This window comes from Limanda limanda, chromosome 21, assembly GCF_963576545.1.
Source record: "Limanda limanda chromosome 21, fLimLim1.1, whole genome shotgun sequence".
NCBI lineage: Eukaryota > Metazoa > Chordata > Actinopteri > Pleuronectiformes > Pleuronectidae > Limanda > Limanda limanda.
Window position 1 is genome coordinate 15,300,281 of NC_083656.1, and position 27,682 is coordinate 15,327,962.

Genomic DNA, 27,682 nt, shown 5'->3' on the forward strand with positions numbered 1-27,682 from the left:
TTGAATATTATAAATAATAAATTGCATCTATTGCCAACGTCTAGCTTCACTTAGAAACATAAGGAATACAAAAATCTGACTGCTTCAGTGGAGTTTCTTTTTGTTTTACTTGATTATAGACTTAACCAAGAATATATGTATAATATAATATAATAAAGTTGTGCAGTATGTGTCTTGTTTGTTTGTTAAAGTGTATTTTATTTTAAACTCTATCAACCTGCTCCACCTTTGTTCAGTTGAGTCAGACTTTGAGCAGTTTTAAAGTAGTTGTGCTTTCATTAAAGGTCTCATACCTTGAGAAGATTACAGTAATTGAAAATATCCAGTACACTGATGGCAACACGTCATTATAGCCAGTGTAACTACACAGTGTAGTAGGCTTCTGGTTGGCAAGAAGAGGCGGGAATGCAGATGGGACATAGATCTTACTCTATAGTGAACAGCCTGGTCAATTCTTAATGTAAGATTTTAAGTGAAGCTTTAAAGGGTCCTCATGTGAGTTTATGCTATTGCTATGTTAGCATTAACCACTGTTTACCTCCCAATCTAATAGAAACATTCCAAGGTCAGCATCAATAGTGTATTTAAGAATTGTGATCACCATGCAAGATAATGTAGTATGTTTGATTACATGTAAATGTGTGCAGATAAAATACAAACATTGCGGGATTCCTTTATGGTGTGTCAGCATCCAGGAAGTATCTTACTAAAATCACCTGATTCCTCCTCTTCTAATAAGAGAATGGATGGGAAACATTTTTAAGAAGATGCAGGAAGTTATTGTTCTAACTCACTTGAATCTATTGTAATTTCACTGAACAGGACTGCTGTCGTTATTTATGCTATTTAGACATTGCATTGATTTCATCACTGTCAGAAACCAGACCACAGCTATTTGGAAGTTTGCCAACCGATCCTGCTCTGTTAATCAGGTTATGTTTATCCTGATTCAATTGAACCATCATAACCTCGGGTGAGGCGTCTGCACGGTAGTTGGAATAGTAAGTATGACCTCTGTGTTGATGATCACGTAGGATCACAGGAGTGGGCGTGGAAATGTAACGGATGGCAATATTGATATCAAATACAGAGTAACAACCAAATGAAACAATGATAATAATAACTGTGCAATATTTTGTCTGCTTCACATTAGTGTTTGTTTTCTTTATATGAATAATTCTGCTGCCATCTCCTTCACATGGAGCTTGTCACATTCATGTAAGTGGTAAATCACACGTCAACTCAGTTGCATTGAAAGAATTCAACACTTAAAAATACCATCCTTTACAATGCATCCAGGGAAATGTAGCCGAGGCTCTTTTCCATCAACACCCTGCTGTGGGAGTTTGAAGCCTTTCTCTGTGTCGCCCTCTCCTGCAAACGTACAGTGTCGATTCCTGAGCCAAATTGGGTCATTACAGAAGCGCAAAAGAAAACCAGGAAGGGAAAGGCACGGTGACCGTTTGTGGTATGTCTGCAAACAGACATTTCTAGGCCCACAGGTGGTCTGGTGAGTCATGTTGGAGGCAAAAAATCATTATAACTTGGTTTTGAGACATTGTACGGCCTACCTTATTTCATCTGGCATCTGAGGAGATTCTTCTTAAGGTCCTTCAGACATCCACCACTCTAATCCGTCCTCTCATGCATCGCCTGCTGCCATTCTACCCACCTCTTCCTGTCCGGAGGGCATCTGTCCGTCATGGCAGTTTGTAAAACATGACAGATCAATCTACTCTGCAGGCAGGACACATCAGCTCCATAGCATAATTTCCTCTGTGCTATCAACTAGTGACGTGCTGTTTCTGCGTTTTCCGTCATTTTCGACTATTTTTAGACTGGGGCGCATAAGAACATAATTGGATTTGCAGGGCAAGCTAATGGCAGATGGGGCAGCAAAGGACCAAGCCGTTGTAGGCGGCACTGTGTTAATCTGATGTTTCAACCACAAGTGACACAGTGTCCCACTTTTCTTCCGTGCCTTACACAGATTTACACAAAGACTGACTAATACACACAATAATTATAATTAAACATAACGCAATTCTTATTGATGGAAAATTATGGGAAATCTTACTTAAGAATAACCACTATGAAAATTTGATGGATGTTAGAAGAATTTATATTAAATCTCAAATATCAATGTTTAAAGAAAATATATGTCTTGATGTAACACTTATGCAAGTAGTGTGTGAAGTATATTTCAGGTCATATTTTCTCTTCAAAAACATGCAAAGTGATCTGTAATGGAATAGCCTGTTGAAGCTGCGGTGGCTAATAAAGTAGAGCAGGTGGTCCACTAGCCACACGGTATGCGGTTCGATCCTCAGTGTCCTTTGGCAAGATACTAAACCCGAGAGTCCTGTCAGTGTGTGAAAGGATTGTTATATGTATGTCTGCATTCTGTGTGTGAATGGGTGCCTGTGACTTACTGTAAATCACTTTGAAAGCAATATATGGACTGCACATATACGTGTAATTTCAATGGAGAAATGTGTTCCCAATAAGTTAAACACAGTCATTTTTTGTAAACTAACCCTAATAATAACAACAATAAATCAAATCTTAATAATCATTATCGTGATACATTTTTATTTCACAGCACCTCTCTAGACACCCAAGGAAGGACACCTTACAATATATTATAGAATATAAAAAAATAGAACAGGTCTTTTTTTCTTCTATTTCTATTTCTGGATTTTTAAGAAGGATTTTGATACGTAAGAGATTAGTATAAACATATTAATGGTGTCTGAAATAGTAGAATTCAAGTTATCCATGTAAATATGTGTCGGATATTTTTTTTTTTTTAATATCTGACCAAATGTTCTTGTTAAATATAAATATAAATCCCATTTACACAAACTTGAACGAGGAATTAGATAGATAAACGACGCCATGAGTTACATAGTAAGCTTCACATGAACAAACACGAGGTGGTAAAGTAAGATCATGTAGAATATAAGATGATATAAACATGTATGTGTCCTTTCAAAAAACGTTGCGAAAACGTCGCTTCCGCTTTCCCTGCCGGGAACGCGCAGGCGGTCTTGAACGCGCCCCCTGGTGCCTCATTGTGCAGCCGAGGGAAACATCGGCAGCTTCCGACGACGTCGCTGGGAAATGGCAGAAAGTGTTGGTGGTGTCACGGAAGCGAAGAGATTAGGTTACGTGTGAGCCCGGCCTGTGAGTGCGAGGGTGAAGGGACTACATCCGGAGCAAGAGAGGGATTACTCGGGTGCTTCTACAGACAAGCAAGCGGGTGGAAGACAGACAAACAAGCGGCCGGGTTGTGTCTCCAGCAGCGGACTGACGGCGGCTCGATACTGCTGCAATCAACCGGACAGAGGTGAGGGCCACTCGGGTTTTTTTTCCTTCCCTCTTTCGCAACGGGACATGTTTTGGTGTTGTTAACCTTCGCCGGGGTGAGGAGGAGGGACAGGCCACACACAAGTCCCCGGGGAGAGGTGTTGCTGTTACCCCGCACGGGGCTGCACAGGTCCCCGGCCTAACCCGCCGGAGCGAGCGGCTATACCGGGAGGGGGGGGGGGCTCGCCGATGTTACCCCGTGTGCCACCCGCATTAGCCCCGCGTTGCACTGTCATCTGCGGACCGGGGTGTTACCGGTCACTCCGCCGGGCTAACACCGTGACCTCGGTCTGCGTTCCGCTCCAGTGCTTCTTGTAAACAGAAACCACCGCGAATGCACCATGTTTTTTTTTTTAAGCTAGCGTCTGTTTACTGCCCGGGTGCTGTAAGCTAGCTCGGGAGGAGAGCTCTCTCCGTGTCTGGACCCTGAACGCACCACGGCTGGTTGTTGTTACCGAAGCAGCATCTCTGTGAATTCAGTATAAACACGGATCAGGTCGGATTTCGACTTTCGGCCGCACACGGGGCTGCAGCCGTGTGTTTATGTGCTTCTCATGTATGTGAATACGGATGCTCCTGTCTCACCAACCTGTTTTAGCTGTTGCACAATGTTGCACTCAAAGATTGTCGTTGCTAGTTCAATCGAATGGACATTATGTTTGGACCATATGCCTACGTCTATACTACTATCAAATTGATCATATCAGTAGGTATTACTTATTAAAAGGAAGTGTCCCATTCCTCCCTCCATTGACTTTTAAGAAAGCCTTAAGAGAGTCTAAAGCAGGTCGAGCAAGACTGTTTGTTATTCTTGGAAGAGTGAAGGAACTGCGTATCCCAGAAATCATTGCAAATAATCCCTTCCCAATGATTTCCAAATCTTCTTCTTGAATTTGACCTTGTTGTAGTGATTTTCACTCCATTGGACTCTCACAAAAAACCTGCAGAGTGGGAAATCGTGGTTGTCTGTGGTGAACGCCATGCAACGCTGAACGGTCCGACTGCAGCCAACAGGATTTTTGTGATTGTGGTAAATCATTTCCACGGTAACAGCGAGCTCCACCAATCACAGCTGTCTTCTTGTGGATAGTGTAGTACGCAGTTGATATCATACAGACGTGCGGCTTCTACAGGAGCATAAATATATAATTTCATCTCAATCCTGTATCTTATGGTAAGTCTACCTCGGATGGTTACAATTTTATGGCTAATCAATATCTCTATACAGAAAATAAATGGGGTTTTACCTCTGGAATCCACGCTGTAGAGCTCTATTTATTTTAAACTTAAAGACAGATTTCCTTTAAATACTCTGGGTAAATGTTTATGAGCAGAGAATGACAAATACTTGATAAACTTCAAAATATTTTAAAAATTTGATGTAGATCAATAATGTGTTATACATACTCAATGTGCCTGCATGATTCATACGAATAATATCAATATACATTGGACTTATATATTGCTATTAATGGAAATTATACTGCGATGATCATTGATATTGTTTTATTGCCCAGCCCTAATGGAGATGGCCACGAGGTGTAACGTGATCCTCTTGGATCATACTATATAACTACCTAACTTGTTCTTTTGGTCATATTTGGGCGATGAAGCTCCCAGAATTCATTGCGCATTGCGTGCAAGGTTTAACTGAGCAACCTTCCAAGAGGACATAAATGGATGGCCAAAAGCACCAAGAAATCAGATTCCTGCACCAAACATTAAAGGTGGCCTGCAGGGAGAAGGGATTATGAGTCTTGGCTGAAGCGCGATGAAACTACATTCATATCAGATGGTCTTATTGGTACGGATGAATTTTTTGGGTAACTGGTTGTAAATATGAAATAACATTCACATATTGACACTATCTCGGTTTCAATTGATTCCTCACTCTATTCTTGAACAGGCAACCTGACTCTTTGTGTCCAGATTCCATTAATGGGTCAAATTTGTGTTCTCAGTGGTGAATACCATAATTTGGCTCTGTAGTCGAGTTTATCACTTGATTTAAAAACAAGCTACACTGCAGGTTACGCTGACCTGCTCTAACATCTGGGCCAAGATTGTCTGGAAACAAGGGAATCAGCACATCACAGGTCAAATGGTCATGGGTGAGAGTGGCTGAGAAAGAATCGTCACTCTCGCTCATCTTTCCACTCTTGGATCATGATCAAAATCTATCCTGAGAGATGCAACGTTTTAATTTCAATGTTTGTTTGTTTTCTATTGCAAATATGTGTTATGCTTACACCTCACAAAGCTGTTAATTAAATCTGCTTATGTAGCCAGGCCCTTTTTGAGATTGTTTCATTCACTGTGCGGCCAAATGGGAGTTATCAAAAAACTATGGCTCATCTCTTCACGTCTTCGTCGCTCTTTTATCCACAAAAGCCTATTGAATTGAAGAATGTTGTGATTGTTGACCTGACGCTTTGCGTTTTGACATGAAAAGGTTTCTTAAGGTGGATTGATCCCTGTTATTTGATGCCTAAACAAAACCCGACTCCTGCCAACAATTCTGTAATTGTAGTATGAATGTAAGGTAGCAACAATTATGTTCTCTTTTTAAACCTTCTTCTACTGTGATTAGCACATTAGCTGATAATCTAGCCCTTCAGTATACCAGCAGATGATCACTAGAGAAAGGTGGCTTATGGCCTTTACTGGTATTAAACATTTAGCACAGAATATGCCCTTGTGGACTCTTTATCGGCAGCCATTACTTTGTCTGAATGCGATTGGTTTCCTGAATAGGGTTACTATCCTGAATAGCAAGTGTAGTGGACCTGCCCAGATAATACAAATCAGTTTGGTATTGGCAGGAATGTGGCTGAGCTCTGAGTGAAAGAGGAGCAGACCTGTAAAAGCCAGTAAGAGACAGATCAGCTCCCAACAGTGGCTGTGTGATGGACAGCTGTGAGGGAGAGGGTAGAGGAAATCTGGACAGGACTGCCAAGTTTAATTTGTCTTTAGTTGTTTAAAAAAACAAGCACACACATTTGACACTTTGTGACACAGTTATCTGTCTTCTTCTGCCTTGTTGTCAGAGGCAATATTTACTTACAGTCATGTTTGTCTGTCTCGTGGAAGGAACCGATCTGTGATGCAGCTATTATACCTCGACATGCAAATATCAGAGCCCGACCAATCTATCAGATGATTTCAGCCTTTCACTGTCATGTATCTGCGTTTTGTATTTTGTACATTCTGGACACTGTTGTTAATAATGAAGGTTCAGTTATCAGGTATAGCTCAATAACTGAAAAGAAAACAGCAGAGGGTACACACACACACACACACACACCCCCTTATAAACTCGAGAGCAAAGTATAGAACATTAAAACATAAAAAATATATTTAAAATGCTAATGTTATCATGATTTTTTTTTTTGCAGCATCAGTCAAAACGTGATTCTGCTCCTCTGCTCTTTTCTAATCACTGGCATGTAGAACTGATCTTTATAAAAACCTGCTGAACTCAGATTTATGTTGCTGGATCAGCGGAGCAGAGCTTCTGCAACAATTAAGTTCTTACACTGCGTCATAATCTGCAGGAAGAACTTCTACCCTGACTGCAGGAGTGTGTGTGTATCTCCTCATCTCAGTCGTGCTTCACACAGACAATCACATTTATTTTATTATTGATCAATGATGTCGGATCATGAATCCGGATCGTTCTGGACACTTTATCCCTGATGTCCTGTCTAGGAGCTGAATGACCTTTGACCCCTGGCAGTGTTGTTGCAGTTATATGTACAAACCGTAGACTCTATATAAAGATGGATGACACAACTGTTACCCAATAGTGAGGCCAAATATAACACCGCTTTCACACATCATTTGTTTTTGTGCAGCTCGGCCTGTATAACATGGCGTGATGGAGAGTTCTCTGCCTCCCAACAACTCAATTGGGTTGACATACTCTGTCATGCTGCTCAGCCCCATTTCTTCCTCCTCCCGTCTCATCCTGATACACGGATTTGTAACCAAATGGAAGAGAACACGGAGTCGCCATATGCTGAAGCTTAACATTAGTTTACACATATTTTAGATAGACATGCATGTACTTGGTATGCCGTGATTCCACACACTCTCTCCTCCAGTGTGGCCTATATTTGATTCACCAAGTGACATTCTCTGAAAAGCATGTTAGCGGTGCTCAAATGTTATTCCTCATCTCTTTGCTGCAGGGTGTTTTTAAATCCGCATGGGGCTACGTGCAACATCAAACTAATTGTGGAGATACAGGAACATGAGAATATTATGTAGCAAGGTTATTTTAGCAAACATAACCTTGTGAATAGACTCTGCTAATGTTTTGTAACAACATGACAAGACTTTGCTTTGTTTGGTCTGAATTATGACCAATAAGATCTATTGCTGCTCTCCTCCTTTAGCCCATTAAACCAGGTAACGATAACAGCACAGCTTAGTTGAGAAGAAGTCTGTGGCAGATTTTTAGTTTGTTTATTTTTTACACTTATAGGTCCAAAGCCGTATGAGACACAACACCAGAGTACGTCGGGAGAATTTGGCCCAGACTTTCTCTGGAGGTTGCTTTTAACACATGAACAACGAAGCCGGAGATTTTTTGCTCATTTACAACAGACTAGAAATCTCTGAAGCGATCAGGCGAGGAGTGCTGCAGCAGGCAGATTCAGGACGTAGCATATTAATTCTGCTGTGGAGACCACATTTTGTTTACAGCCCATCGATGCTGGCATCAGCCCATATCACCAAAAACTCTCTTGACATCTTTGTCGGTGTCTTCTATGTGTATGACACCAATTTGTCATCCTCCTGAGATATGTGGTTTCTTTTTGTTTTTTATTTTTGCGACTGTCATGCGTTAGAATCATCTTCAACACGCCCACTCGCTTGTGGTGGATCCTTTGGAGGACCCCCTTCTGGGTTCTCACATCAGCTCCTCAAGCAAATATCCCAGCGAGAGTCTCCAGACTTTCTGAGGCTCTCGCTAGGACATTTGTGTTCACACATGCAGCACCTCTAAGAGAAGATATCAGGAGAAAGGAGACAATAATGAGAACTAGGATGGATGGAGCGCAGGAGGAAGAAGGAAAGAAGAGGGATTAGCAAAATTTGAGCCCGACATAAAGATTTGACTTTTCCTGTACATATGAAAACAAACCCAACTCATAGCAGAGCAAACTCCTGCTAAGTTTTTTTTTTTTTTTAAACTATACTCCCTTCTGGACCTGGTATCTGAAATGAATCAGAATTAGCTCAGGTTGGTTTGACCACGGCCCTGCGAGGAGGAGAGGCAGAGGAGGAGGAGACTAACTACTTGTGAAAGGTTGGGCGGGGCTGGCAGTGTTCAGAGATGTCCATAGGATAGGTCCTGGTCCGTGGAACGTGCAGCCATCATCACCACAATGCTCCAAATTCCACTAATGATTTGGTTGCCTTTATGCCCAGCATGAAACCAAGCATCCTTCTTCCTCTCGGTCCCTCTCTCTGCCTGAATCATCGCTCCATGGCTCTGACCTTTGGGCTTTATATATATACAGCGTGCTAATCTCCTCCGGGCTATATGATGCTTTTCAGAGCCTCATTACTCATTAGAACTCATGGCTGGTTAAAGTCGCTGATTCATGAAATGCTTAAGAGAGGATTCAAGGCTGTGATTGATGATAAAAGAAGCAGTGAGAAGAGGTCTAAAAGAAATGCATCAAGCACGTTGGCGTTAGCCATAATATATGTATTTTATTCTTTAAACCGATTATTGTCTGATACAAAATGGTCAACTTTTCTATATAATGTTAAGTGTCAAAATAATGAAAGGTTAGACCATTATACCTTATCACACCTGCTCAGCCGACTGACTTCTACTGTGTGTCCCATAGGTTTGTTGGAAATTGGAACTTGAAAATCTGACACAGCACATTGTTTAAATACATACACTTCTAGCCCTTTGACATTTTAGATATTTGATATTAAACCTTCCGACCGCCAGTTGGAATTTTTTTATTATTTAAAAATTGTATTTTACATTTTGGGCTTAGCTCTTTTAACTCGTCTCAGATAACTGTATTTTATTTGGCATTCAAAAGTTGCAAAGTCAAGTTTTTTACTTTTTTGACAATCTTGATTCTTCTAATTGTTCAAATCAAAAGTTTTTTTAATGGCTTTTATTTAGGTAAATATTTAATGAATATGCCCCTTTGTTGTTAATTGCTGTTATTCTGTGTCTGGAAATTGGCTAAATATCATAGTTAATGAGAGTCACCCCTCAATTATTTCTCAAATATAAATAAAAGTGGTGCCCTACACTTAAAAGAAGAATGGTTCCCAACAATAATCCAACAATACTTTGATAAAACGCCTGTATCTAAAGCTGTTGTCAGACACGCCTGAGCCAGCTCAGTTGCGCTGGAAATGTTCATATTGTTTTGAACGTGTCTGACCCAGATAATCTCCTGTAAACTTGTACATGTTTGAAAACAGATTTAGTCCACTGTGGTTGTTGTTTTGGCTGCTGCATAAAGGTTTAAAATTGGTGATGCATAAAATACTAACTTCTCTGTCTCTTACTCTGCAGGTCGTGAGAGGAGAGCTCCACTTGGATGCCTAGTCATAGCGTTTCTGCAAGGCTTCACCATGAACCGGAATAAGCGTGAAAAGGAGTACTACAGTATAGATGTTGGCGATTCAACATTTATGGTTTTAAAGCGCTACCAGAACCTCAGACCCATCGGATCTGGAGCCCAGGGAATCGTCTGGTGAGTCAAAGCACCTTCATCCAAAATCAAGTTCCACATATAGCTCAGATAGACCAAATTAAAAACATTGCTCAGTTGTCATGGAGATGGCCAAGGTCACCTGCTCCTGAATGAAGCTAGTGAGTAGACCGATCAAGTTGAGATCATCTGCTCAGGTAGTTTTGTTGTGTTTCTTTATTAAATATTTACTCCGAAATTTTTAGCCATAGCTTTAAGTTAGAAAACATGGAGAAAAAAATGCACTTGTCATTCTTTAAGTGACATTGACTTTTTCCTCAGACGTCAGAGTCCGAAGGAATACATTTTTAATGAATGTATATTTACAGGTTTGAACTGCATTATATTGTAAGAAGTGTAACATATTTATTTTAGTTCAACATGTGAAGGGCTCCACAAATTATTTTGCTCTTGCAACTCATAGAGGACAAATAAAAGTCTGTGGGTCTGAGAGTAAATATGGTTAAATGATCAGTGTTCAAATGTGACTAAAAGCTGTGGTCTTTAGAGAAGTGTTGTTGGAACTGTGACTGAGTTGTTTCCCCCCCCCACCCAACAGCTCAGCGTATGATCACAATTTTGAGAGGAACGTCGCAATTAAGAAGCTGAGTCGGCCCTTTCAGAATCAGACCCATGCCAAACGGGCCTACAGAGAACTGGTGCTCATGAAATGTGTCAACCACAAGAACGTAAGAGCTCAACTTTTCTGTCCTCTTTGCGTTTTTCTTGTATGTTGATGTTGTATGTTTGCAGCTGTGATACTTTAACTGTCTCACTGTGGGATTTTCCCTATCTTTATTCAAGATGGGATGTATGTTTGGTTATGTAAGATTTCCTGCACCACAGCTCCAGCTCTTATTCCTAATCTGCGCTTGGATTTTTTTGTTTGACAAATTCTGTCAAAATTCCCCAACCAATAAATAGCCAGGTGTGTTGACAAATGACATTTTATGTAAGGACGGTTACTTTAACCAGGTTTGTGCAGTCCAGCCCTCCACGGCTTTACTATTACGCCAGCATCCCATTGGTGTGCTTTAAGAAAAACGAGGAGGATAAGAATTTATGCTTGAGCTCAGGAAATCTGTCCAAGCAAAAAATAACTGATTGCAAGTGCACAGTTTGAGCAGAAGCAGAGCAAATTTAGGCACAAGCTGTGGCTAATTGAGTGTAACAGGGTCTTGACTGGGAGCATTAAAAAACCTGAACATGAGACAATTAAGTTCAGCCCTCATCTAAAAGACCACCCTCTTGAATAAAGATAGGACAAATTAACATATCCCACTGGCTTTATTCATTCAATAGTGTTTCAGAAAGCTGTCCACTGTGTTTGATTGGCACTTCTTTAAACCACGAATCCTGAGGATTACCACAATGCTTCTCTGCTGTGTCATGTTCTTTTTAAGTGGTGCTGTGAAGTAGAGAATATTCTGTTGTAATTCATTATTGATGCTCGTGCTGCTGCAGTCTGAATCTTGTCTAAAATACACTCGGCCCTGCTGGTTCAGTAATGCAGAGGCAGCGATATTGTCCTTCATTACAACCTCTTTGTCTCTCCTCTGGACCGGAACATTGACGACCTTGTGCGTTTGTTTCTGCAGATTATCGGCCTATTAAACGTTTTCACACCACAGAAGACACTGGAAGAATTCCAAGATGTGTGAGTATACCTGAGCCATAAAACATCTGCTCACTGCATGTTGGGAAAATCAATACAGGATGTGGCATGCCGGGGGGCTTAGACCACCTTCTCTGACTGTTAGGGGGCTTGTGCAGCTTAGCTGAATCTCCGCTGAGTGTGTTATCCTGCTTTACTATAAATACATAGTGCTGAAAGTCAGAGATGTATTTTAAGGAATACATTCAGTATATTTATAACACACTGCATCACAGAAAGTGACTTTAAAATCTAAATTCACTAAATTCAGTATGAGGTAGATTGTAAAAAAAAAAAAAAAAAGTAAATCATCATAATTAATATGATGGTTGGGTGTCATCACACAATTTACAAACAACTAACTCTGATTGTCCTGGTGCAGTGCTGATCCCCTTATCTCTCGGAATACCGCACACAGAATTCACAAATTCTGTGATCACGCCTTTAACACGAACATCAACAACATATAAACATCGAGGTATATTTAGCAGTGTCCTGGATGTATTGCAAAGTCGATGTCCATGGGAACGTAAACTGGCTGTTGAATCGCAGAGAGGGGAAGAGGACGCCCAAATGTGGGGGAAGTGATGGTTTCACCGAGTATGACGGGAACAAATACGATTAATGCCATCCTCTCGAAGAAGCTCTGTGTGTGTGTGTCTGTGTGTGTGCGCGTGTGTGTACGTCTGCAGTGCTGTGTCTGCTTGATTGGAGCTAAAAAGGAAACTGGACAAATCATTGCCTGAGGGCTGCAGGGCAAACACACAGTTGGAGGAAGAAGGAGAACACTCCATTTCCCATTTGTGTTTGAGTACTTGGATGTATACTTGAAATACAGGGTGCGTGACGGTGCACAAATAAAAAATTAAATACGGAATTGATTTTATCGTGTATAGATGTGTACTTACTCAGTCTGCAGTCAGTGAGTATAACCCTACCTCTTACAGTGTAACCTGCGCACAGTGACAACAAGCTGTGTTGGCTTTTTATTATATAGATAAATAACTTAATGAAATAAAATCAGTCACAATTTTCCTTTCTCGATGAAGATGTGATGATGTAACTAACCGCTGCCAGAAAACATCATCACTGTTTAGAGAAGGATAATTCTTCACTGTCACTTTCTAAATGCCAATGCAAAGCCAGTGCTGTGTGGCTTAAACTAAACCGACAGTCCAACATTTAGTTTATTCTTGCGTGGAGTTAACATAGTATAATAACATTTTTTCATTACTGATGCAGCCAAGTAACTAAAGTGTGGTCTTATTGATACCACCTTCCACTTAAATCATATCTGGAATTGTTTATTCATGTCAGTAGCATTGTCATATAAGTCATAAATATATGTTTCATTCCATAGTACTGCATATCAGCCTGACTAATTGTTTACCTTCTGTGGTTTCCCTGCAGGTATATTGTGATGGAGCTGATGGACGCCAACCTCTGCCAGGTGATCCAGATGGAGCTGGACCACGAGAGGCTGTCCTACCTGCTCTACCAGATGCTGTGTGGAATCAAGCACCTACATGCCGCAGGCATCATTCACAGGGTGAGACTTCCTGATATACTGCAGTGGTTTCTCATTAATATCCGGACTGCTCAGAACTCAGCAGCTTAGAATTTCTTCGAAATGCACTCATTTGCTTAGAAGACATGATTTGATAAGAAGTCAAACCCATCGCACTATAAAACCACCAACTCTCATCTTTATTGATTTAACGGGGACATTTCACTAGGGTGGTAAGCAAAGATTTTGATTAATGATTACAGTTCTTCTTTGATTGATCTTAGAAGTAAGTGATGACAATTCTCAGCCTCACGTCTTCTTGTTTTCAACCAACAACTCAATCAACTATCATGTTTGTCAAAGAAAATCATCAAATCCTCAGGTTAGAGAAGCTAAGAGCAGCATGTATTGCACGTGCACGCAAGCACACACTGGCAGCACTTTGTCAATCACCCTCAGTGGAAGAAGCAGCAGTAGATCAGCGGAGCTCCTCCTGCTCTGCCAAGCAGAACAAATTGAGCTACAGGCGGAGTTAACCAGCCTCCCTTGCTCTGCCGCCACTTGGCACGCGAAGCTTTCATAAGGTGAACAGATGCAACATGAGTCATTGTCACCCAAGATTCAGATCTCTTGTTTTTTGGGACTTTGTCTCTGCGATGAAACCTCTTCAGTCTTTTAAAGATGCTCAACTGCAAAGCACTTACACTATTATATGTGTCTTTGTGTGATCAATCACATGATCGACCGTTTGATTTATTTGATCATCGTCAGTCTCATAAGTGCAGCATATAATGCATTTGTTTCAAAACACAGAAGTCTGGGAAGAGCTAATTACAATAAAGTAAAAGGTTGGATTTAGCAAAATAGAGATGAATAAATGTGGGAAACTCTGTTAGAGACCAAACAATTCAGTCAAAACAAGTGAAATAAAAGGAAATGTTTGTTACATAAAATCAGGTTTGTAACTCTTTTTTTTCATCCAGGACTTGAAGCCCAGTAACATCGTGGTGAAGTCTGACTGTACTCTCAAGATTCTGGATTTTGGCCTGGCCAGAACGGCCGCCACAGGCCTCCTCATGACGCCCTACGTGGTCACCCGCTACTACCGTGCTCCCGAGGTCATCCTGGGCATGGGCTACCAGGCCAATGGTGAGTGGAGGACGCGGCTTCATGACAGCGACTGGCCAATGAGGAGCTGCTGCCTGGCCTGCTGCATGTCCCGCCCTTTTTTGAGATTTTTAAGCGGCACCTCCCAAACACACACACACACACTCTCTCTTTCTCTCTTTTACAAGTAAAAGCACACACACACACACACACACACACACACACACACACACACACACACACACACACACACACACACACACACACACACACACACACACACACTCACACACTCACAGTCTCACACTCCCTGTTCCTGTAAAGGTTACACTTGGGGGAGGCTGGCATGACGGGCATCAGTGCTTTGTGGGAAATGTCTTGTCAGGAGGCTCCAGCCGTGCTTTAGCATGCGTCTGATGTTTTATTAAGTGGTTGCCTGTCCTGAGTTCGATACAGCCTGGCTATAAAAAACAAAACAAAAAGCACCAGTGTGGATTCATGCCCATGCTTCTTCAGTATCACTAGGTGTTGCTGCTTTGAACGGATTATAGTTAATGCAAGATTGTCTTAAAGGGATATTTCAGCATTTTGGGAAAAATGCATATTCACTGAATGTTGAATGGGTAGATTGATACCACTCTCATATCTCACTTTCAGAACCCAGAGCCAGAATATATTGTTAGCTTAGTTTAGCATAACGATGGATAGCTTTACTTGCTGTTTCTCACAGTTTGTACTCTTTAAGGTAAGCTAAGCTAACCAGTTCCTGGTTGTAGGTTTTTAATTAAATATACAGACACAAGAGTGGTATCAATTCACCCATTTAAGTATTGACTAGGAAGCTAACCATGCTTATTGATAGAAATATATATAACTGGAGCACCATTAGCGTAGCAAATAATTTGACTTTTATCTGGTAAATTCATATCCATAACAGCCGCTGAAGCTAATCTCAATCCTTTTACATGATTATCTTCTCTTCATGAGGTGGATTAAAAAAAATGATGATGCTCTGTTCAAACAAAACTTAAAAAAAATAATGCTTTCTCACCTTTAGCCTATTGACCAAAAAACTAACATTTCCTGCTGACTTGTTGCCTTTTTTTGCTTATTCTCTTCTCCCTCCTTTTATGCTGCGCATATGTAGTGGATATTTGGGCTGTGGGCTGCATAATGGCAGAAATGGTTCGCCACAAAATCCTTTTTCCAGGAAGGGATTGTATCCTTGAGCTGCTTGCAGCAGTGTCTGGCATTCCTTGTGCAACAAACGGCACAAAAAAGTCTCTTCAAATTATTATTTTTCATCAAATGAAGATTGCATGGAAATCATAACCTGTGAGCAACTGTAGAGATTCTTATTCTTGCATTCGCATGACAACCTCGTCTTTGCATCCACCCACCTGCTGTTTTTATAAACACAAACTCACACAGCTCCCTCCTTTCTCACCTAAGCAGCAGCACTGCTGCGTCAAGCTCCATTAATTAAAGAAAAACCCCAAATAGAAGTTATGAGTGATTACTTCTTTAGCAGAGAATTGATTTGCATAAATAACAGTGTCTATCCTCAAACTGTTTTCCATATGTCTGTAGATGTGATGGTATCAGTCACACAAAAAATGGAAGTTGTTATCCAGAAGAAATTGCTGCTGAATATTTATGAGGCTCTCAGTGCGTGAGACAAGAAAACACAAAAATAATGATTTCAGACCTTATTGAGCAGAATATTCTTGTTTAACACACACTAGGTATTGCAGTGAGGATACAGAGTGTTAAGGTTATGCAAAAAAGCAATTTTCAGAAGATATTGCAAGTCTCTTTTCTAAACTAATACTTCACATTGTTCACGTGGATAATATTATTGCTGATCCTGCAGAAATATGCAGTAAACGCAGTTAATTCTGGCCATAAAGAATAATAATAATAGTTATAATTTCCCGTAGATTTGTGGGACGCTGACTCAGGTTTGTTAGTGCCCTCAACTGCATGCAATTCATTTTTGCCATGTATCACACACATCACCTGGCACGTACATCATGTTTTATTTTGTACCCTTTTGTTCTTTTGATTTGTTTATTTTTGTGTGTTTTTCAGTCCTGCATGCTAATGCGGGGGTTGTCATTTCATTTTTCAGTTGATGTCTGGTCTGTTGGATGCATCATGGCTGAAATGGTCCGGGGTAGTGTGTTGTTTCCTGGCACTGATCGTATCCTTGAGTTGAACCTCCATCAAACCCCCAAAAGATCATGTCTTGTCCTTTGTCTGACATCTTGTTCATATCTTTGGGAGACTTTTTTAAAGCTACCTTTTGGTGTTTAATCAACAATGTCATAATCTTCTTAAGTGTCAACATTAGTTTTCGTTCATTTAGTGAGGAGAGTGAGAAAACGTCTTCTGGCAGAAATCTTAACTCTTTCAGGGCTTGACTGTGCAACCAATTTACTTTGCCTTTGCCCCTAAGGATAGTTGAATGTGGCTTGTGAAATAAATTTAGGAGCATGTGTACGAATAACATGCGTTATAAAATTCAACAAAAGATTGATAAATAATGTTCCAATATTGGTTAGAACTAAGAAGATATACTTTATTGTAGAGGTCTTCATAAAGTTCACACTGTTAATACTCTCCAGTGATGATATGCTAGTGAGAAGAAGTGGATGGGAAAGCTAAATATTGTTTGGGTGCAGTAGTTAATTATTTTAACGGTCTACTTTAAGTATTGCTAGGATGAGCTAGCTTAATGTTAAGAGTTAGACTTGGCATCTCCTTGTTGCTTATTAATTGTCAACCATGAACAAAGATGTGAACAAGAATGTCTGCGTGGCCCCAATGTGGATGTATACATGTTACATCTGTGTTATGTTTGTTATTGTCCTCTAGAAAAAAAGTTGCACATCTATTGGGCTATTTAAGGTTAAGATCAACTGCCTCCTCTAACCTGCAGTATTGTATAGTACAGATGTTTTAAAAGAGTTTTGAAACACAGTTCATACTGTATGTGTCCCACACTGTCCATCCGGACTGATTTTCCACCGATTTTATTTTGATATAACTCTGTACGAACCTTTTCCTTCAAGTGCCCCCAGACTATCTGTAAAAAATGTTCTATAATCTTAATCCATCAGATGTTACTGTCTTCTGTACCTTTTCTAAACCTTGTGCAAAGTAACAGATTTGACATTTTCTTTTTCAGCAAACTTGCACAAGTCTCTTAGGAACAGTCAGAACAATGCATTAGAAGACATAACAACTCCAGAAAGTTCTCTTTATACTTCATCAGTTTCAAATAATCCTCTAAACAAACCAGAACAACTTCAAATCCAGCCGAGAGCTTTTCTTAACACTTCAAGATATCGACCAGTGGAACAAGGTCATCGAGCAGCTGGGGACGCCAGCTCAGGAGTTCTTGTTGAAACTCAACCAGTCTGTGAGGACGTATGTGGAGAACCGGCCACGGTACGCCGGCTACAGCTTCGAGAAGCTCTTCCCTGACGTCCTGTTCCCTGCAGACTCTGAACACAACAAACTCAAAGGTAAAGTTGGGGTCATTTCTCTAAACACCCATGTAATATAAATAGCCTTGTAAAGGCTTGCTGAAGCACAATAAATCATGTTTTGAGGTTGTTAATGTATTTTCCTCTCAAGAGTCAAAACTATTTAGGTTGTTTGGCTGATTGTCCAGCCTCCAGGCAACCATTTAGAAAATTCAAATAGCTTTTATCGCATACGAGAAAGTGGCAGGAATAATGATGCAATCAGCTTTTTTACAGCCACGAGTTTAATGCCAAACGCCACATCTAGTTATCTTCTTGACTTTTTTTTTTGTTCTTTTTCATGACCGACTTTTCAAATTACTGTTATTGTAATTCAAGGATTAATATAATGAGTCCACGGTGGCTAAGTGTGTGTGCATCCAAACACTTACAAAGCAGAAATGTCAAAATTTTCTCCATATATCATCCGCTTGTGTTACACCATGTGTGACAATCATATGCTCCCAGCAAAGTGACAGCTGCAGTTTCAGTCGCTGCGTTAGATTAAGCACTTATTAGCGAAGCTGACAGTTCAGGGACCAACTTGTTTACTGCCGAAGAGAGAATGTACCTCGAGCGTGTGTTAACGTGTAAGTGGAGGGAAACTGACAGGAACACTCACAGCAAGCTCCTGCCGAGCTGTTGCAAGATGTCGCAGGAACAAAGTACCTCATCCTTCTCTGCCCTCCCTAATCCGCACAGGCAGGAGCATGAAGCAAACTGGTTAAACTACATGTGTTGGAGCTGGCAGGGCTCTCATACAGAATGTGACAATCAGTCAGATCACGATTTTTCTAATAGGGCTTGACAATCTTTGCAAGGTGGAACATCTTCTGTCCTTAACCCTCGATAAGAGTTAGTAAAACTACCCCCCAAAACTATTTTACAAGAAAAGAACGCATGTGAGTGTTGGTATGTCAAAGGCTAATGGAGCCTTTTCAAGGCAGAGATGGTCAAATCAAGAGATCCCATTGAGTTGTATTATTGGAAATGTAGGTTCATGTCGGAAAAGAGCTTTTGTGCAATACCCTGAATGTAAATAATCTATTTCTACAAGAAAACCCCACAGACCACCTGTAAACAAACGTGGGATCCTTTATTAGTGACATCACTCTGTACCAACTAATGAAACTATTTGATTTTTGAAACAATCTGTTTCAACAGAAAATGCATCACATATATGAAGCAAGACTCTCACAACTGGAACAAATTGAAGTGTGAAAATCGTTGTTTTTTAATTTACCTTTATTATTTTCTGCCTCAATTGTGTTCTCAGCGAGCCAAGCCCGAGATCTATTAGCCAAGATGCTGGTAATTGATGCATCCAAACGGATCTCAGTGGACGAGGCTCTCAAGCACCCGTACATCAATGTGTGGTACGACCCGACTGAAGTGGAGGCGGTAAGTACTTTTTTTATTTTTCCATTCAGTTTTTGGTCAAACTCTCAAGAGCTAAATTAACTTGCATTATCAGGATTTTCAGGGTCTGGTTGATTAAATCGATTCGTCACATCTAAATTATAATAAACTAGTTTGGATGCTAAACATGAAAAGTAACCTTAGCCTTCTGCAGTTTCACATGTCCATGGAAAAGGAGACTCAAACAGGATTTACTCATAATTCCTCCCAGAGTAAAAGACCATCTTTTCAAAACAAACCTTTTGTGTCCATTTCAGAAAGATTTAGATAAAGTTGTCTATGCAATAGAGGGTTAATTGGCAATTACTTGGATAATTGATTCATCATTATATATATAAAAGTTATTTGACAACTCCTTTTTTTTGGGTAATTGGTTTTGGACTTTTTCTAGCAAGTAATAACATCTTATTAATGAATCATTAAATAGTGAAAAAAAGAAAGTTATTTTTGCCTGCAGGTTTGAATTGACAATTTCTTTTCTGAGCGAATAATCCCTCCTTGTGAAATTTAGATTTTTTTGTAGAAGAAAGATGAAGTAGAAAGTAAAGAGTTGTTTTTTATATATGAAGAGAGCCCATTTGTCAAATCTAAAAGCTCCATTTTAGCTCCGAAGGCTACAAATTGTAAAACTCTGAAAATGCTCTCTGCTTTGTGTTTGTGTCGGGATGTCCTCAGAAAGTCTGAATATGTCGAGACTTCATGTTTGGTGACAATCCCTTCTGCTCTGCTTGGAAACACAATGACTCAGCCAGTGCAAATTGATTCTGCCTGTGATCGCACTGACAGGGAGATGAAGTGAATTGCTGCCTTCAGTATGAAAGGATTCGTCAGAACTGAGAGTTCTTCCTTGAAGAGCTGTGCACAGATTTGAGCCCTGACACTGCGAAAACACATCAAGTATAAGTTTGACTGTGGGGGTTGATGGTTCATCTCTCAGCCGGCTTTGAGGCAGTTTGTTCCAACTCTGCCAGTGATCCAAATTTTAAGTGCGTAGTTTGTTGCTGGAAATGATTGTGCAGCAGTAGATGGGTTTGGAGGAAGTTTAAAACAGCAGATTTCTATCCATCATCATTAGTTGAGTGCGTAGGTTTTCAGTTCGAGCTGGAAGCTGCAGCAGATGAGTTTATTGCCCTAATTTCACAGTGTTCAGCTCCTTTACTGTTGGTCAAAGGAGTTTTATCCTCAATACTAGTGATTGTTTGGTAAAAATGATTAGCTGCTTAATGGAGGTGATTGATACAATATTTTCTGCAGTTACTTTAATAATTGAATGATAGATTAAGGTACTATTAAAGCAAAAATCCCAAACTTCTATCCATTTAAATATGATGTTCTTTTTCGCACATGAAATTCGATTAATAAGTTGCTTGTGTATAGCTATGTTAAAAGTGTCCTTGATCCCCTGAAACTGTTGCTGGTGTGTATTTGAGAGACAATGAGTGAATGTAATTTGTATTCATGTTTTATGAATGCATTCCATTTTATCGGAATGAGTGATATTATATCAAGCAAATTCTTTTACCGTTTTCTGAGGAATAAGTTATTAGTTGCGGCCCTAGTAAAACAGGCTTTGTGTGGGGTCTTAAAATGTTATCAGCTGGATTTTTGGCCATAAAAAGTCTTGAATACATTCATTTGTTGTAGTGCAACACAATTTGGTGTCGGAAACAAAAAGACACAGCACCAAAGAAGAGGGGAAACTAAACTAATAGAGAAGTTTGTTTGTTTGTTTACAGCCACCACCAGCGATCACAGACAAGCAGCTGGATGAACGAGAGCACACAGTGGAGGAGTGGAAAGGTATTAAAGATCCTCTCCTCTCTTCTCTTCTCCTCTCCTCTCTGATCAGCTGTCATAAGTGCTTAGCTTTATGCAGCGTGTTGCATAAGGTCTTTCTATCTTTATGCTTTTGCAGCCTGTGGGACTTTTAATCTTTTAATGTTCCTCTGCAGAGTCTGTCTGAATTCATAAATCCTGTTCTACTGTAACTCTCCTCTTGATTTCCTCTTCTCACTGACTTAAACATTTATGATCTATTATGTACATATGCATACAAATACAATAGAATTTACGCTGCAACAAGTTCATGCTGTAAAATATCAATCTGTGTTATTGTTATATTAATAAACCACCCAACTTTGAAGAAACCTGGAATAAAATTTGCAAAATAAAAGAAATTATGTCAAAACATGAGACAATCTAAGGAAGGAGAAAGAAGATGTGATGCTTCCTTCACATAGCTGCTCCTTTCTGTGGTGACGGAGCGATAATAACCGCAGGGAATTCACACCTGGAGTGTGACATGTTGGTGTTACCACAGTCACTCCTGGAGGACACATCACCTCATGTCTCACTCCAGATACTCCTGTAAAAATGCCTTTATGAAAGTAAAACGTTTTTTAACCTGCTTAATTTGAGATTTATTTGAATTTTTTTATTAGAAACTGTTTTGCCTGTCTCCCTCAAATTTAAGACTAAGAACTTAGATATAGAATGCACCTTCCTATATTATTGCACATATTCATTTCTACCATTTTACTCTTTCTCTTACAACTCAAGATTTTAACAACTAGATTTTACAGCACTGATTCCTCTGCTTTTCTCTCGCCTCCTCACTGACTCAAACCATCGCATTTGTTTGCTGCAGAGTTGATATACAAAGAGGTGTTCGACTGTGAGGAGAAGACAAAGAACGGCATCATCAGGGGACAGCCAGCGTCCATAGGTTAGTGGATTTTATCATTTGAGTGAGACTGCATGTTCAAATGAGCTTTTACCATGTCAGAGAAGGACAACGGACCACAACATAGGCCCATAGAGCACTATGCTAATACTGGGTACTTTCTTTCGACATTGTGAAAGAGCTCTAGAGCGCATCCCTCTAGCATGACCCAGGCTTTGTTAGCTAAACTCCAATTATGTGCCAATGTTCGATTGGCTGACTACAGCCCCTCTCTTGTTTCTCACAGCACAGGTGCAACAGTGAGCAGCAGCCCCAAACCTTCCTCCTCGTAGACATCCTCCCCCTCCTCCATGTCCACCCACCTGACCCTGACCGATGCTGACGGCAGCCTGGAGATTGGCCCGCACCGCCACCGTCGTCGCCACCGCTGCTGCTATGACCACCGGCCTCCTGGGCTGCTGCAGATGACTATCGTCTCCACCTGTTCCCGGTCTCGGCCTGGGCCACTCCCCCTGGTCACCTCTGACCACTCAGCCTGACGCAGGCTTAAGGCCCGCCCCCTTCACCTGAGTCCTCCCACCTCCTCTCTGTGCTCGTCTCCAGTAGTGTAGTGATTAGCCAGCTAGCTGTTTGAGAAATATTTCTGAAAGGACAGATCATTTCTCTTTTATTTTTATGAGTTATAGTCCTTTATTTTTAAATTAGGATCCTTTTTTTTTTAGTCCTAGCTGTAATTTATTGTGGCATTTCTTAATTTTTCAGAAACCTAAGATGATGATAAGAGAATTTTTATGATTTTACTACGTTCCGGTTTGTATTAACCGACAGTGAGAGTTTAAAGAAATATCTGTAAACTGTTTAATGTGATTTATTTTTCTGTTGAAAGTCGTTTGTTTTCACTTGCTTTTACAACTTGCCATATAAATGTAGACAGAGTTTGTACAGATTTTATGGTAGATGTAGTTTTATCTATGAGTTTGCAGTGAGCCTTTGAGACATAATTTTATTGACAAATGTACGGTCTAAGTACTCCCCTTACCTTATGTCACGTCATATGGAAATTGTTTTAAATGCTTATGACGTATGCATTTATTTGAGTGACTGAGGTCACTTGGATTTATTTGTAAAACTATTTTTTCTTGTGAGTCACTACTACAGCCTACATTGTAAATTTCAACGAAATCTTAATTTAGTTCATTCTTCACTTCTTGTGTTGTCCAAATTTGAAAAATCTTGAGATATTCTTTCAGCAAGTGATCACACTTGAGCTATGGGATCGATGATGGCACAGTGAGGTCCGGCAAGATACTTTGGAAGATTTTGACGACTGTGTTGCAAGTTTTTAAGTGCTTTAAAGTACCTCCTTTCTTGTCTGCAACAGGCAGTGGGACGTTATGGAATTGAAGTGGTGGTGTTGCTTTGGAGAACTGGCTGCACAGAGCCGCCTCACGTTCTCCTCAGGCTTGCTTTGGCAGTGAGGGATTTTGGAACGTTGTTTTTTTTTGTCGTGCTTCGGGAGGTTTGTTTGAGAGGTAAAGTTGCGCATTGGGTTTAAAATCGGTGACGGTGTTGAGTAGAATGTGCTTCAGTCAAGTAGGGAATTGTGATATTGAGAACGCGTGTGAACATGTGGGTGTTAAGTGTCTCGGTTGGGATTAGCGATTATGCAGCCTGGTGGTGTGAAAAGATGTCTGCTTCCTACTACCACATCCTGTTATTAGTGATGTACTTTTGTGAATTTGAAAAATCAAAAAGTGGTCTTTTTAGTTTTTTCTTCAAAAAATTGGCCAAACACTTAGCTTACCAGACTTGCCTGCAATTGTGAATTAAAGAACCTAAAACTTTGCATGTTAAAACAGCAGCACAAACGAGCCGAGTAGAAGGAAACGTTATTCTTACTGTATGCAATAATTGTGCCCTTTTTAAGTGTTTTTGATTTGTTTTGAAAGGAAAAGTGCCTGTTTGTCATTCATTCCTGAGTAGGTGGGAGGAAGTGTTTCATCACGTGTAGGTTTTTATGGCATTTGGATAATAACATGAGTTGTAGTGTCCATATCAAACCAATAATGTATGATGGGGTTGTAGTTCTCACAAATGTATTGTATATCTTTCTACTTGTTTTGCTTTTGACCCTTGGGCAGGGAGACTGGTGTCTTGCAGGGTAAAGAAAGTGGCGCTGTATGCGGCGAGATGCTTAAGCATGTGTTTGAGTAATTTCAGAAGAAAGGGCAGGTTTATCAAGGTCTTTCATCAAAGTAATAAAAATAACTATTTCCTTGCAGTAACAGCAACTGAAATTCATTTTAATTATACTTTTTCGGCTCCTTTTGAGGACTAATTAAATGTGGTGATTGTAAAAGAGAAAAAGAAACCGAAAAGTTCAGATTTGACGTTTAACTACTGCAGCAAATGAAAATGAGAGAATTCTATTATATTGTCAGTATTTTGTGGATGGTTTTGGATGTTTATCGTTAAAAGACAGATTTATGTTGTCTTCCTTTGAAGATCATGATCGTTTTGGTCATAAATGAGCAAATCAAAGGAGTTGACGATATTTAATAATTTGCTCTGTGCGCCATCTATCGAGATGTTACCTAGCCGTTCCGCCTGCTCAAAATGTTTGCGCATTTGTCACGGATCGTGAACTTGTGTGATGGATTTTTGACAAGAGGCATAACTGTCCCTATGCTAAGATTATCTTAATGTGTAACACAGAGAGTACATCCGTCTAGAACCTGTCTTGGTCCCTGACATGGACATGTACCCACTGAACTCTAAGCTAACTATAGGTTTTCTGTAGCTTTGTGCTGTGCTTAGCTTTGGTGACTTGTTATTTCATGACGGCTGTCGGGCTTTACACAGACGTAACCATTCACATACATCTGTACTTGCACCAGTTTTTTGGGAAACGTTACCAAATGGGAGAATGCTTTATTTTTTGTAATTTACTAAATCGGGTTGCACCTTTTAAAACTGGCCGCCAAAAGTAGTTTGTCGCACTGTAGCAAAATCAGTGGAAATATAACAAAGCTTATTTTATTAGTATAGACGTGCAAACATTAGGTGTTTAGATTTCAAAATGAATTGGTATTTGTAAAAGTGGGAAATATCTGACTGACTGTCAGTAGTTTTATTGGATAACTCATTCTAACATAATTAATGTAATAACATTGTTATTTACTAATAATTATAAATATGCTGGCATTTAACTTTGTCAGTAATAGTAGCTACAACAGCTAATCCTTACTGTATTGGCAAGCTAATGTTATCTTTAATAGTTACTGTACCTACACAATAGTTCATATTTAATTATTAGCCAACTAATGTAAGCTTTATAAGCAGTTACTGGGTGTAAATATTTAATAAAAACTACATGAGAGCTAGTTTTTGTGGTGCAACCCATTTTAATTCTTCACTGCATCTCGACTTTCTAAACACTATATATTATATAACTCAGATAAATTTGAACTTACAAAGAGCTGGTGCAACGGCTCCTCCTTTTTTCAGTGACCAGAATGGAATAAAATCACATCATCAAGGGTCCGTTAGCAAAGGTAGCATTAGCACAGCACAATGCTTCATTTATTCCAGACTCCAACAGCAAAAAATGTCAAACTGTAAATGTGCTGCAGGAATCTTGACAGACGAGGAGTAAAACCTGGGACAGAGTCACATCCTTACGAAAGGCAGCAATAGCAGGGAGAAAATTGACGTATCCATTTGTCTTATTAGCACATTTGTCAAATTTGTGAAAAAATAATCAATCAGAAAAAAACACTTTGTTGTCTAAAGTGCTCTTAATTTTCTAGCCCAACATTAGGGGCTTTTTGCTTGTTTGTTTTTTTCTTCCTCTTAGGTTGTTGTTGCTTTTTGATATGATTACTGCATCTCTCCAAACAATGTCATTCTGATTTAAGTCGGCTTTGATGAACTACCTCACACTGAATTTCTGCCAGTTCTTGCATATATTTAGTCGCCTGCAGAATTAGCTATCGAAGACGTGTGAATAACAGATTCCATTATTTATTTATTTGAAAGTGTACTATTTGTCGGTTTCAGCAGACTTCTAGTTTTGTACATTATGTATACTTCACCTAGAAGTAAGAGAATTGTTATATGTATTTTTTTTGTTCTTTTATGTTTCTTTTGTTTTTAAACTAAATGTGCAATACCTTCAGCAAACTGTGCTAGTAGTATGTGATGGGCCTAGCCTTTGTTAGCTGTCTCCTGAAGGTAAAGAAAATGTTTGGTACTGTCAATCCATGTTTTCCTTTTTTTATGAATAAGATCAATTTTTATTTCTGTGACTTGTTTATAGTCATACTATTATGTAATCAGTCTTACCCACCAAACAAATCTGTAAACCGGGGTTTGATTTAGGGACAGAGGGTTCTTTGAGTCAGAACATGGCAGACAGATTAATTTATGGGATGTGGTAAGGACAATAATGTTAGTGAACACAAAAAAAAAAGTTGAGTAAAATACCTACAATAAATCATTAAATGTGTGGTGCTGGTTTGTAATGTTTGCTAGTGAATCCAGCCATGCAAGTAGTTTTAAGAATTCCTGGATCTGCGCGTCCCCAAAAACCGCAGCCAACGAAGAAGTGCACTACTAGAATACACGCACTGGGATCTGATGATGCCACCTCTTTAAAAAATATTACAAAATAAAAAAACATGTACTGCAAATAAAAAAAAATACACTTTGATGTGTGCCTGTATGACTTCCTCTTTCTTTCTAAACGTTCATGCATACTGTAAAATTGTCCCAATTTTTGGTTTGAAATTTTTATCAATAAAAGTATTTGTATCAGTCAAGTTTAAAAATAACTAGATGTAAAACAAATTATAATCTTATTCAGAATTTTGTGGAAAACTTCAGCCTCCTTCAGCTCTTCCTGGATTTTTGACTTACCCTCTTCAGTGAGTGGACCACAGACCAAGCCTTTTACTGAATCTGATAACAGGTCAGTCTTGTAGTCATCTATTTGCTTCTGATTAGTGAAATCTGTGGGTAAATGGTAGAACCACCAAGTTTGACGGATGAGGAGGGTTTTGGTTTTGACAGAGGTTGATTTTTGTTCCGTCTTCTTTTTTAGGTGTTCCAGGAGACTTACATTTTGTGGTCAATCATCTAAGGTTATTGCAGTGAAGTTATTTTGATCAGTGACGAGGAAGCATATCCGCCTACATCCTGAGGAGCATTCTTGACTCATGAAAGTTGTTTTTCACAATGTTGATCAAATCGTCAACATAAAACTCTTCGTGTGTTGGGTCTTTTGCATTCTTTGTGTGGGTGGTACACAAGCTGAAATAATAAACACAAGATAGGATGATCGGCTCTTTTTCAATAATGACAGACATGAAAAGACGCACTGGTTTGTTAGACAAGAACAAATATGCCAAGTTCACTAATGATCTTTGTCACTTTTATTCCCATACATGTCCATTCATTACAATAGTGGAAATCCATAATAAATAAGCACCATAGATGACCAGCAGAGAAGTAAAAAGCACCTTCAGTTATGAGACGTACATAAGAGGAAAATTATTGTCTCTTGGAATCAAAGAACCTGCTTTAGACTTTGTACTGTGGACTCTAGTGGTGGTCATACATAGGCCTCAATGGAAAAAAAATACCTTGTCAGCCTGTGCAATTAACAAGGGTAGTGTA

General features: G+C 39.7%; 1 protein-coding gene across 2 annotated transcripts; it reads left to right on the forward strand.

Moving 5' to 3' along the window:
* The first annotated feature begins 3,093 nt into the window (after nucleotides 1–3,093).
* mapk8b (mitogen-activated protein kinase 8b) lies at nucleotides 3,094–26,513 on the forward strand. Of its 2 annotated transcripts, none has more exons than XM_061094574.1 (12): nucleotides 3,094–3,349; nucleotides 9,929–10,109; nucleotides 10,666–10,795; nucleotides 11,705–11,763; nucleotides 13,171–13,309; nucleotides 14,251–14,416; nucleotides 16,506–16,577; nucleotides 17,722–17,904; nucleotides 19,181–19,305; nucleotides 21,060–21,123; nucleotides 21,971–22,048; nucleotides 22,293–26,513. In XM_061094574.1, the coding sequence occupies exons 2-12, from the start codon at nucleotides 9,988–9,990 to the stop codon at nucleotides 22,307–22,309; spliced, it is 1,155 nt and encodes a 384-aa protein (XP_060950557.1). In that variant the 5' UTR covers nucleotides 3,094–3,349; nucleotides 9,929–9,987; the 3' UTR covers nucleotides 22,310–26,513. The 2 variants fall into 2 exon arrangements, with proteins under 2 accessions (XP_060950557.1, XP_060950556.1); XM_061094573.1 differs by having other exon boundaries at nucleotides 22,298–26,513.
* The last annotated feature ends 1,169 nt before the right edge of the window (nucleotides 26,514–27,682 follow it).

Excerpts from the sequence above, each read along its gene's own strand:
- mapk8b (XM_061094573.1), top strand. The coding sequence starts at position 9,988 with ATGAACCGGAATAAGCGTGAAAAGGAGTACTACAGTATAGATGTTGGC. Across the intron at positions 13,310-14,250 it reads CCGCAGGCATCATTCACAGG|GACTTGAAGCCCAGTAACAT; the intron begins GTGAGACTTCCT and ends TTTTTCATCCAG. Across the intron at positions 22,049-22,297 it reads GGGACAGCCAGCGTCCATAG|GTGCAACAGTGAGCAGCAGC; the intron begins GTTAGTGGATTT and ends CTCACAGCACAG.